Source organism: Rhinatrema bivittatum, chromosome 2, assembly GCF_901001135.1.
Source record: "Rhinatrema bivittatum chromosome 2, aRhiBiv1.1, whole genome shotgun sequence".
Lineage (NCBI taxonomy): Eukaryota > Metazoa > Chordata > Amphibia > Gymnophiona > Rhinatrematidae > Rhinatrema > Rhinatrema bivittatum.
In genome coordinates, this window is record NC_042616.1 from 708,533,951 (window position 1) to 708,547,582 (window position 13,632).

Here is a 13,632-nt window from a genome sequence, read left to right on the forward strand (position 1 = left end):
CCTTATGATTGGACTTCCATATATCAACATCAAGCCTTTACAGATTCTTCAAAATGCTGCAGCAAGAATTTTAACTGGAAAAAAAAGAATGATCAAATTACCCCTATATTATCTTCACTACACTGGCTCCCTATTAAATCACGAATTGGTTATAAGATTTTAATAATTATACACAAATTAATTCATTCCGATCACCACAAACAAACAAGCTTAAAAATCACGTTACAGAACAAAAACAGGAATCTTCAATCAAATAATACCTCTCGTCTAATAATTCCACCCATCAAAGATGCTCATCTTTCAACAACAAGAAATAGAGCTTTCTCCATAGCCTGTCCTAAAAAATGGAACTCCTTACCACCTTATTTAAGAACTCAAACGAATATCAAAACTTTCAAAAAAGATCTAAAGACTTTTCCTTTTCATAAAGTCTACGTTAATGATTATTTATTTCAACAATCTAATTTTAACCAGGACTACCAACCATACTCATGCAAAAGAGATAATGAAATATCGTCTGGCAATGACCATTATAATAGCAATATGAACTTATAATTAACACTAGAAGACCATCCTGAATATGTTTAAATACCAACACTGTTACCACTATCCTTTTCCCTTCTTTTCCTTATGCTCCCTTTTTCACCACCAACCTCTCCCCGATCCCTTCTTGTTTTCCACTATTAATTTATGCATCAATGTTTTTAATGGTTTATTCTCTGTTTGATTTTTGTAAACAGTTATGATGGCTGAACCGAATGACGGTATATAAAACTGAACAAATAAATAAATTAAATAAATAAATACTGTTTTTAACCGGTTTCTTCAATTTTGAAAGATTCAGTGGAAGGTCATCACAGATTGTTAATAACCCGTCTCTGTGCTGTTGATACAGTCAATCCAGCATTTGATATTATATTTATTCGAAATCACAAGCTGGCAAACAGACACGATTATTAATAAGTTCAAGCTGTTCAGTACCAAATTTTTTGTTTTTTGGCAGGCTTTTTTCAATAAATGCTGTGAGAACATAGATACCCCCGATAGTATTTGCCACCGTTTCCAGTTCTCGATATGTGCTACAGTGTGTTGCCATGCTCACAATGACTATCTGAAATCAGGAAGTTGTTATGCTGTATACAATTTGGCACTGAACAACTTGAACTTATTAATAATCACGCCTGTTTGCCAGCTTGTGATTTCAAATAAATATATCATCATATGCCGGATTGACTATCAACAGCATTGAGACGGGTTATTAACAATCTGAGATGACCTTCCACTGAATCTTTCAAAATTGAAGAAACCGGTTAAAAACAGTAGCCCCTGAGGCAGCTCTTATAAGAGTGAAACTCAGCGAGAGTCGGGCAATTTTCAATAAAGGCTTCCTTTTACACCGATCTTCTTTGTCTCTTCACTTTGCATCAAAACCATCAAGCCTTAAAGTTGGGGCCCTCGTTTGTTGCTGTCTGAATCCAATATTCCTTTTCCCCTGCCATTGAAGCCGCCCGCATTGCTGGATTTGCATCAAAAGTATGAAGGCTTATTGGTTAAGGGTGGTAACCACCATCTAGGTGGGGAGCAATGTTGCAGTTGCATTAAAGCTCAAAGCATATTGGTTAAGGGTATTAATCTCCATGCCTTCTTCTGAGGGTAGTAACCATCTACCAGCAAGTTACCCCTCTGCTCACTTACCTCATTGCCATCCTCTAGCCTGTAGAATCCACAGTGTCTATCCCATGCTCCTTTAAATTCTTTGACTATTTTCTTCGTCACCACCTCATCCAGAAGGGCTTTTTGGTCTCCATCACCCTCTCCGTGAAGAAATATTTCCTGACTGTTCTGAGTCGGACCCCCTGGAGTTTCATTTTGTGACCCCTAGTGTTGTGTTCATATCTATTCTCTCCCTCGCTCCACCCTCTCTACTTTTGTGGTGACTCCCTTCGGCTCAGACGGACAGATGCAGCCACGGCTTCTCCCCGCTTCTTGGTCCCGGTATCCCTGGGCTGGCTTGACGCTACGGATCTGCCATGTTCCTGATGACGTAAGGGCGCACGCGCGCTCCAGACTTTGTACCAGCAAGGGCGTGAACCTCTTGGGCATCCCCCCATAGTGACGTCATCCGTTTTCAATTTAAAAGGTCTTTGTTTGCTAACTACAAGCGAGTTAGCAAGGAACTCCATTGGGACTTGCTTCGGCAGTCCACGCTACTTGCAACAACGATCTGAGTCACCAAGGGGAAATCTTTCTCCACTGCTTGGCCTTTTCAAACTTATCAGGAGTACCCGCTCCTCGGGGGCTCCGCTCTCTCTATTCTTGATTTCAGATTGTTGGACGGGATCCGGTACTCGCTCCTCGAGGGCCTACGTTCCCGAAGACTCAGACGACTCCTATTGCCTGGAGGCGATCGCAGACGTGAATACAGTGAGTCCTTCTACAGACAGGAACCGGTACTCGCTCCACGAGGGCCCTTGTTCCTAATCGCTAAGGCTCCCTTTAGCCTAAGACGTTATCGCAGGTACAGAGATCATGAGTTACCATTTCGGATTGTAGATAGGAACCGGTACTCGCTCCACGAGGGCCTACGTTCCTAAATCTCTTCTAGCCTCTCTTCTATTCCAGAAGCCATCCCATACACAGTTATTGTGAGTTCTATTTCAGACTGCCTGTGGCTCCTGTTCCTGAATACTGAAGACTCTCTGTTGCATAAAGAAGACACTACAGATATCTACAATGGTGAGTGTATCATCTACCACTGGTTATGCCCAGCATACCCTGTCTACTCACTACCTATAGTCTCTCCTTACAGTTCAGCAGCTCAGAGATCGTAGTTCCAGTATCAGAGGGATTTCAGCCCTGCCGGGCATATCAACTCACTACTGCCACCTCTGGTGGTTCTACTTCCAGTCTAATAAAGAACTATCTGTGTTTGTCTCAATACTCCAGCCTAGCCGGTGGTCCCTCTCAAGATCTCCACTTGAGGGCGCTGTCATCTGCCATCGGCCCAGGGATTCACTATTCCTACTAAGTGTTACTCCTTACACTAATAGAGTGGTATTATCATCTGCCACTCTGTGGGAGCCAACCTACATCAGACCATTACTCTTCTCTCTGCGGAAGCTGATCCATATCAGATAGCTATCTCCCCGTGGGGATCATACAGGTTGCTGGCTCATCTTTCTACAGGAACAAAGCATAACAGTTGCTACTCCTTCCCTCTGGGGGAAGCAGAGCACTAACAGATTGCTACTCCTTAGCAAGATCCGTAACAGAGTGCTAACTCCGCCCCCCTGGCGGGGTGATCGCTAACAGATTGCTAACTCCTCCTTCAACGAGAGTATCCAGCAGTCAGATTCATAACAGATTGCTAACTCCTCCCCTCTTGGGGAGCAGGTCTATAACACCTAGTTCTATTGTTTTCTTTCCAATGGAAAAGGCTCGAAGTCCATACATCATTGAAACCTTTTAGGTATCTGAAGGTCTGTATCATATCTCCCTTGCACCACCTCTCTTCCAGGGTTTATATATTCAGATCCTTCAGTCTCTCCTCATAGTCTTCCAATACATACCCCAAACCATTTTCGTCGCCCTTCTCTGGACCGCCTCCCATCCCTGCCTCTATCCTTTTTGAGATAAGGGCTCCAGAACTGACAATACTCCAGGTGAGGCTTCACTAAGGACCTGTACAAAGGCATCACCATCTTCTTTTTCTTACTAGTTATTCCTCTCTCTATGCAGCCCAGCATTCTTCTAGCTTTACCTATCGCCTTGTTACATTGCTTCGCCATCTTCAGATCCCCAGCCACTATCACTCCAAGATTTCTCTTGGTTTTTGCACATCAGTCTTTCACCCCCCTTCACATACAGCTCTTTTGGATTACTGCATCCCAGACTCTAAACTTCTTGACATTGAATCCCAGCTGCCAGATCCTCAGCCACTCTTCCAACTTTCTTAAATCTCTTTTCATTCTCTCTATTCCTTCAGGCATGCCCACTCTGTTGCAGATCTTAGTATCATCCGCAAATAAACATACTTTACCATCTATCTCTTCTGCATGTCACTCACAAAGATATTGAACAGAACCGGTCCCAACTCCGATCAACATGGCTCTCTCTTCAGAGAAGGTCCCATTTACCATTACACACTGTTTCCTATCCATCAGCCAGTCTGTAATCCACGTCACCACTTTGGCACTCATTCCCAAGCTTCTCATTTTATTCACAAGCCTCCTATGAGGGACCGTATCAAAAGCTTTGCTGAAATCCAAGTAGATCATATTGAGCGCTCTTCCTCAATCCAATTCTCTAGTCACCCAATCAAAAAAATCAATTAGATTTGTCTGGTGAATCCATACTGCCTCAGATCCAGCAACCCATCAGATTGTAGATAGTTCACTATCCTTTCCCTTCAGCAGTGTCTCCATTAATTTTCCCACCACTGTAGTTTCCAGCCTCCTCTCTGTTACTACTCTTGTGAAGCGAGACCACCAGTGTGTTCTTCTCCAATCCCGCAGTACCACTCCCATTTCCAGGGATTTACTGAAAAGGTACTTCGGCACATTTCTGAGCTCCCTCAGTATCCTGAGATGTACCTCATCTGGCCCCATGGCCTTGTCTACTTTCAGTTTGCCTAGCTCTTCCCATACATTCTGTTCCATAAATTGAGTTTTGTCTACCCCACCCCATCTACAATCTTGCCTACCAGCAACAGTCCTTCTTTAGTGAACACCGAAATTAAGTATTTGTTTAACATTTCTGCCATTTCTTTGTCTCTCTCCACACACTGTTTTTCATTACCTTTCAATTTCACTATACTACTTAAGACCTTCCTTCTTTCTCCGATATATCAGAAAAATGTTTTGTCATCTCGCTTTACCACTGTAGCAATCCTTTCTTTTGCATGACCTTTTGCTTTCCTGATTTCTTTCTTCATGTCCCACAGTTTTACCAGGTATTCTTCCTTGTGTTCCTCTTTCAGGGATCCTTTATACTTTTTGAATACTGTTATTTTTGCCTTTATTTTTTTAGCCACTTCCTTTGAGAACCAGATTGGTTTCTTTTTTCTCTTACTCTTGTAATAGCGCCTTTCAAACTGTCCCACTGTTGTTCCACCTTGCCCATTTTCTCCCAGTCTTCCAGTTCTTTCTATAGGAACATTCTCATTTTGACAAAGTCTGTATTTGTGAAATTCAAAACTTGGGTCTTCGTGTGTCTTCTCTGTATCCTGTTTGCGATACAGAGAAGACACACTTCTGACGATCACTGGTGCTCAGGTAGGCAGTTACGCGGACATTTGAGATATCACCATTTTTGATCACCAGGTCAAGTATCACACCCTCCCTTGTGTGTTCCATTACCATTTGTTTGAAAAGCATACACTAGCTCTCTACTTCTTGTAGATTCACAAAAGGGACATGCCAATCCACATCCAGCAGATTAGGAAACTAGGCATTTAAATGGTAGATACAATTTAATGTGGACAAATGCAAAGTAAAGCACATAGACAAGGCCAATGGAAGGGTATTAAGCGCCCTAGGCAAAACTTGCAGCCTGCCGCCACACTCCTTGCGTCACACCCTCCCCACACACAATTAAGTTATGCATTTATAATTTTACATGAAAAAGAGCATTCAAAGTACAGTCTTCTGAGGTAAAAATATCACTTATAACGAAGTCCGTATTCAAAGCATTTAGCGAGCTAACTCAGAAGTTAGCGAGCTAAATTAATAATTTGGGCACTTATCCTGCTAAATTCTAGCCAGTTAATAAAATAACTGGCTAGAATTTAGACGGCTAAGTTAGGGCCATTCCAGGGGTATAACTGGAAGGAGTTGAGTTAGCCAGTTAAGTTAGCCGGATATCTCCAATATTCAAAGTTAGCCGGATGACTTAGCCGGCTAAGTCTGGTCGGGCCAAAGAGCTGTCTTAAAGTTAGGCAGCTATAGTTAGCTGGCTAACTTTAAGATAGCTGACTATATTCAATAGGGCAGTTTCACTATTGAATATACCTCCAAAGTTAGCTGGAAGTTTATCTAGCTAACTTTGCTAGCCAGACTGTGTCTAAATACAGACCACATGATACATTTTATATGTACATGCACTGCTGTGGTGCCAATCAGAAAACTCTGCAGAAAAAAAGTAAAAATGGCACTTGAGATTGGTATTAGGCCTATTGTAATATTTATGTATGTGAGCTTGTCGCTCAGAAAGCCATAAATAAACTGTAGTACAATTTTAATACAGTAAACCTCCCAAGCAAAACACCACTAATTGCTAGCACTCAAAAGTAACAACCCTACCTATGAAAAAGCAACATAACAAATATTACACCAGGCCCTAAAACACCAATATGCCTCGTATTAGGAAAGTAGAACAAGCCAGGCTACTATAAATCCCTACACAGAAACTACAGGCTAGCAGAATACTTCACCTTGATCATACTTGCAGAACACAGACAAACCCTCACCAAATACAGAATAAAGACACCATAAATTATAAAAAGAAATGTGTAGACAAAAACTGAACTGGAACTGGAAACTGAACTGGAAACCATAAGCAGCCAGATTTTCTATGCAATGCAACAAAAGAAAAACTGAAATCACTATTCTCATAAAATTAAACAAAATAAAAAATAAAAATTATCACTAGAGTAAAACCATACTAATAAAAAGAAATATTTCAAAATAGCTGATGAACAGAACAACAAATATTCCAAATACCAATAAACACTTTAAAAACAGTAGACACATCAAACAGCACCCAATAATTAAAATTCATAAGGATAAAAAAATGCCCTGCTGACCATACTTGGGATCTTTTGATTTCCAGATGCCTTGAGATTGCTCTGCATTGGCGAGAGGAGAGGAGAGGAGAGGACAGGGGTTATTGCTCACAAACTCTCTCCAGTCTCTCTCATACACACATGCTTGCTCGTTCAAACACACCCAGACACGCCCTCTCTCATTCGCGCGCGCCCAGGCACGCCCTCTCTCATTCGCGCACGCCCTCTCTCATTTGCGCGCACCCAGACACGCCCTCTCCCATTCGCGCGCACCCAGACACGCCCTCTCTCCCATTCACGCGCACCCAGACACGCCCGCGCGCCCAGGCACGTCCTCTCTCCCATTCACGCGTGCCCTCTCTCCCATTCTCATGCGCAGACACGCCCTCTCTCTCATTCATGCGTTCACAGACATGCCCTCTCTTATACATAAACACACAGACACACACATTCTCTCACTCACTGCCCCTCCCCCAGAAGCACAAGGCCAAAAGCAACAACCTCCTCCTTCAGCCTCTATGGCCCACGGTACTTTTCCTTTCTTCAGGCCTGGGGGGGCTGACTTCTCTCCCTCTTACTCCTCCTGCTGAGCAGGGACTGGCCAATGTTACGTCCTGAGTGGGTGGGGCCGCATTGCTTCACTTCCTCCTGGCGGCTGCTGCTCCTTGTCACAGCTCCAGCCACGCTGCTGCTGCTCCTCCTGTTCTTCACTGCCACACAGGCCCGAGTTGATACTGCCTCTGCTTGAGCTGTTTTTCTTTCTGCTTCTGGTGGCGATGGCATGGTCTCACTTTTTCCTGCCCATGTGGGACCACACCATGGCACTTTCTTTTCCGGACAGCGTGGGCAGGAAGGCGAGACCATGCCATGGCTGCCCCATGACCAATGGCACTTTAGGCAGCCACCTGGTCTGTCTAGTATTTCCACCGGCCCTGCACGTAGGGAAAAATAATCCCAACCACAGGTACATGATGCTGGATTCCATGTTAAGAGTCACCATCCAGAAAAAGGACCTCAAAGTCCTTATGGACAATACTTTGAAATCTTCAGCTCGATGTTCAGTGGCAGTCAAAAAGGCAAATAAAATGTTAGAAATTATTTGGAAAGGAGCAGAGAACAAAACTGAAAATATCATAATGCCTTTATATAGATCCTTGGTGCAAACGCACCTTGCATTTTGTATGCAGTTCTTGTAGCCCTTTCTTAAAAAGACAAAGTGGACACAGAAAAGGTACAAAGAAGGACAACATTTTTTTTATTTTTAATTTATTTAAAAAAGATAAAAGGGGATTGGAAAGAGATGACAGAGGGGATATGATTGAAATTTATAAAATCATGAGTGGGGTGGAACAGGTAAATAGGGAACAGTAATTTATCCTTTCAAACACTAGGTATAGGGAACACGCCATGAAACCAGCAATCGGCAGATTTAATACAAATCATAGGAAGTATTTTTTCACTCAGCATACAATCAATCTATGGAATCTGTTGCCAGAGGATGTGATCAAGGCAACTAACAGTGGTATTCAAAAGAGAACTGGACAACGTCCTGAAGGAGAAATCCATAAATAGTTATTAACCAAGTAAACTTGGGAAAGACATCACTTATCCCTGGGAGTGAGATACAAGAAATACATCTATTATTGAGGATCTGGTAGGTACTTATGACCCAAACTGGCCACTGTCAGAGACAGGATGCTGGGCTTGATGGACCTTGGTCTGACCCAGCATGGCACTTCCTATGTTCTTAAGGTCCCTGGTTCAATTTCAGATCGAGTCTTCCGCAATCTATGTTGGCTGGGTGGAAGGGGAAGGAGGCGCATTGAGGAGTTATGGTTATCATTAAGGGAAACACCTAGTGGCTTGCTTTAGAGTCTTTGAAACAAGGTTCCAGTTGGCACCCAGGTGCACGGCTCCCGGCTCAGCACCATTGCTTCCATGACCAGATTAGAAACCACGGGAGGAACTTTTAAAAAAAAGGGGGGGGGGGGGAGAAGGGGAGATGCTACTAGGTCCTTGTGAATGAATGACCAAGGCACAAAGATGTCAGCACTGGCTCCGACCAAGCTGGAAGACAAAGGTGAATAGAGGAACCACCAGGGGCAAAACAAAAAAAAAACAAACATGTTCATGACATGACTCTTGGTGACAAAGGAATAATAACTGAAAGAAGATGTTCAATCTGGAGGCAGCTGAGAATGAAGAGTAGGTAAATTCTGGGCAATATGGCAATAACCAAATAGTGTGAAGGTTTAAGAAACATTTTGTTTTATAAGAACATCTTTACCTGGCTCTAGTGCAGGTATCTATTAAAGGGATGGGGTATTCTTTTTAGGGAGAGCCAATTCTGATGTACTCACCATGTTTCTGGTTTCTCTTCAAGCCAACCTGCTGCTGGGGTGGAGGCGGTGGTGGGGGTGGAGGTGGAGGAGGGGGAGACTCTCTCTCCTGACTGACCATACGATCCACTGAGCCATAGATGGCCAGTGTCAGCGACGTGTACCAGCCTTTAAGAACCAGCCCATCTGTGTTCACCTGGATTTTAAGAGACACGGAAAAGAGCAGTCTAAATAAAAAGCTAAAAACTCCTGATCTACCTAGTGCTTTTACATTTATTGGAGAGGCACAAAGTTAAACCAAAAAATTATATCCAATTCGGCACTTCTGAAATTTGGAAGAAAATAAGACATTTTACGTCCTTATAAACAGGTCTCAAGGGCCTGGAAGTTGCCCATCAATGTCTCTCAAAAGTGGTTCTCTCGAGTAGTTTATTTTTCTCTACTGTGAGTTAGGGCTTTTAATATTGTTTTATAAAGCAAAAAGAGGCATCAACAGCAGGTAAAGGGAGATAATGTAACCTTATATAAGTGCTGCTGCAAGGACACTGAAGGAGTGGAAGCCGCTCAGAAGAGCATTACCAAACTGATGTGTGGTCTACAACATAAGCTCTATACAAGAGAGGCTTAAGGAACTCAGTGTGTGCTCTATGAAAAGGAAAAAGGGAACGATAGAAACGCTCATATATCTAGCAGACTTCCAAAAAGTAGTACTTTCCACAGAAAAATACATTTCAAGGACAAGTGTTGAGACATGAAGTTGCATGGAAGAAGATTTTGAGAAAAGGTGAGGAAACATTACCTTACTTAGAAGCTACTAGATCAGGATGGCCAATTCCAATCCTCAACAGCCACAAACAGGTTTGAGTTTCAGGTTGTCCACAATGAATACGCAGGAGATAGATTTGCATGTATTGCCTCCACTGTATGCAAATATCTTCCATGCATATTCATAATGGATTTTCTGAAAACCAGGCCGGTTTGTGGCTCTTAAGGACTTGAGTTGGCTGGACCTGTGCTAGATGCCTGCATTTGCCTGTCAGTAAAATGGTTGTAAACAAAACAGTGAGAGAATTCAAGTACCTACAGTACCCGAATAATCTGTTTTGAAGTGCCTGAAAGCAGAATATAAATCAAACAAATAAATAAATATGCCCAGGTCAGATAGAAATCTTCTTACTTCCAGTTTTGTGAAGAGGAACCACATCTGCCTGTCTCCAGTCCTCTGAAACTATCTGACTCTTTAGACATAACAGGTTCTGGCATATGGTATGTCTCTTTGCGCAGAGCGTATGTTGCAGACCGTGCACCAGACAGGCGATGTGGTTCCTCTTCCCAAAACTGGAAGTAAGAAGATTGAGAACTACAAATCAATCAGGCTGATCTCTGTGAGTAAAGTTGACACCGCTTCAATTCTTGCACCCCAGAAGCAGAAGTTTCAATCGAAACACGACATTGTGTTGGGTGATTTCAGTGATCTTCAATGATTTGTTTACTATGGCGCTGCTCTGCCGCTTAAGACAAAAGGGAAGTCATTTTCCTGTTATTAGCAATGCAAAAATTTTCAAAAAAAGTGAACTCCTGTCATGGACCCATGATTAAACATGATCCATCTGCAATGCTGTTGAAAATGCCTGCGTGGATGTTATGATGGTCCACTATAACCCTTCCAGATGTATCTTGAATATATAACACTGCATCATACATATTTGAAATTTGTGGATGCTTTTGTTGTGCACTGCCTTGGTTTTGTCTTCACATACTCTGCGCTCAGACTTTTTGACTCCTGTTTTGGGTGCATTAGTATGACATAAGCAAGAACTGCGAGAAAGATGGAGGAGTGAAGCATGAGCCCCTCAGAAAATTACATTCTCAGAAGACATTTCAAATACACATACCTCTACCTGGGATTAATTCAGGAAGGGAAGAGACAACAGAACTGTGAACGAAACAAGAGAACACCAGAGGAGCTGAGAAAACACTCACAAAAGCAAAAGGCAGGGGAAGCCTGTTTGAACAAAGGTAAAAGCATACACCTGATGAAGAACTGAGAAAAGCCCATAGCAAAGTTTCATTTCTTCCTTGTGATGATTAGAGTTTAGGGTGGAGAATTGCATATAATTAGTATAAAGGAAGTTTAGGAACAACTCCCAAAGAACATCCTAATTTTCTACTTTAGACTTCTCATATGGACATTTCTATTCTGGCCTATCATATAAGCCTCTCAGAATGCATGGAATAATGGACATTTAAAACTCAAAACAGATTAAGTTTCCGCAGTAAACTTCTCATATTGAACAAATGATGGCCATTTAAATATATACATTAACCAAACTATATGAGGAAGGCCCAGAGACTGTCCAGCATTTGGAGCCTTTTGCTGGAAAGAATATTTTACAATGGAGGAAGTGACATCATCGGTGGAGATGGAAGCTTAACTGTGGAGCTCCTCTCTTCACCTAGTGAATCTTATTTAATCGGAGCCTCTAGAACTACTTTTTATACTATACTAGCGAGTCTGTTTTATTGTGCCAACAGTGAGATGGCTGCTAAGCGAAAGTCAGTAGATTTTCATCAATATTCCCAATGCGGGGAAGGCCGCATTGGCAATCACCTGGAAGGCCTAGAAGAAGACTCTGACCCTGTAGACACACCGACAGCTCCTTCGGCAGACTTACCATCCTGAGAATAATTCGGGGAATGGTTTTGCAGTCTGCACAAAGATCTGAAGGATCACAAGAAAGAATAGGTATGATAAAGGAAATTAAGGAGGAGATTGCAACCTTGGGTCATCACGTTGACAAGCTCAATACCTGCCTAGAATGCAAGCGGAGACCTCTACAAATCTTCAAGAGGTTTGCTCTGATTTGCAGGATGATAACTCTTATAATAATGGAAAAACTGGCTGACCTAGAGCAGCGATTCTCAGCCAGTGTGTTGCGACACACCACTGTGTTGCTGCCTCTGCTTCAGAAGTCTCCTGCTGATTCGGCTAATCTTCCCTCCCCTTCTTCTGCTCCAGCAGAATGTAAAGATCTCACCCTCTGCCCAGGCTGTCAACATTTTCAAGCCCGGGGAGAGGGGGGGGGGGGGGGGGGAGAACATAGTAGCAGAGCCGATTGCAGCAGTAAGCAGCCATCTAAAAAGAACATGTGCAGTGGGGAGCCGTGCGGGAGGTATAGCCTCCTGGGAGAGGAAGTGAGGTTAACCTATGCAGGAACAAGAGAAAGATCAGTGCTAAGCCAGATTTGAAGTGACACAGATACAGCCACCCTGGCCCCAAGAAAGAGAACACGTTTCCTCGGCCACAGGGGCTGAAGGAGGATAGGCTGAAACTTCAAGCTGCTGCTGCTGTTACTTGTGCTTCCAGGAGGAGAGAAATAGCATGTGTGTGTATGTGCCTGTGTGAAACTAGGCATGTGAGAGCGAGAACAGCTGTGTGTGTGCCTGTGTGAGACTAAGCACATGAAAGACAGCATGTGTGAGACTGAGCATTTGAAAGTGAGAGCCAACTTGTATGTGCGTGTGCCTATATGAGACTGAGCATGTGAGTGTGAGAGAGAGTGTGTATGCCTGTGTGAGACAGAGCACATGAGAGTGAGAGACAGTCTGTGTATTTGTGCCTGTGTGAGGCTGAGCATGTGAAACGAGAATAAGAAACATGCAATTCAAAGGTCTCGGGAAATAACAGCCTGTATGCAAAACCTTTGATACTATTTCCTATGCACAGGTCAAAAACCTTTTAACACTAATCACATCAAGAGATTCAATCTAGATATGCTAAGTAAACCACAGATATCAAGCACTGTGTTGAAGGTGCCTCAGAAAGCAAGAACAAAGAAAGAACAGGAAGTAATACCATATAAGGACAAGGAGGGAATATTGGTGTGAGAAAGATAAGAACTGTATAAAGCTGTGCTCTACAGGGAAACAAATGGCTAGCATTTTTTTTCTGCTACTTTGCTGGGAGCAGGCAGAGACTAGATCCCAGTATCTACAGAACTCTTTGTACTTTATTTGCTTTTAAACAAGGCATCTGTAGTTTTCCTTTTACTCCTCTCGATAATAAAAGTTCTTTACTTGTAAGAAGACTGCCTAAGTTGTTTATTTAAGAAAAGACCAGATTAATAGAAAGTGAGAGCCAACCTGCGTGTGTATGTGTGTGCACAAGACTGAGCAAAAGCGAGTGAAAGAGAGCCTGTGTGTTTGTGTAAGTGAAACTGAGCATGTGAGAGTGAGGGAGACAGTACCTGCATATATGATACAAACCCCCCCTCCCCCCCCCCTTCTCCTCTTGCTAATCCAAGACAATCTCAGGGCACCATGAAATCAAACGTTCCTAAATATGGAGAACAGGGGATTTTTTTTTTTTTTTTTTTTTAAATCCTTATTAGTTTTAATTATTGGATATGTGTGTCTGCTGTTTTGAAATGTTTTATTGGTGTTTGGAACATTTTTATGAGTTTTTAATTGTTGGATGTTATTCTATTCTTCAGCTGTTATGAAATATGTATT

General features: G+C 42.6%; 1 protein-coding gene across 4 annotated transcripts in view; it reads right to left on the reverse strand.

Annotated features, from left to right (window-relative positions):
• VIRMA (vir like m6A methyltransferase associated) overlaps window positions 1–13,632 on the reverse strand; it is a 254,816-nt gene that overhangs the window by 146,159 nt on the left and 95,025 nt on the right. For all 4 annotated transcript variants that reach the window (XM_029591711.1, XM_029591710.1, XM_029591709.1 and 1 more), the window contains exon 5: window positions 9,142–9,316. In XM_029591711.1, coding sequence (XP_029447571.1) covers window positions 9,142–9,316 — 175 coding nt within the window. The remainder of the gene's footprint in view (window positions 1–9,141; window positions 9,317–13,632) is intronic.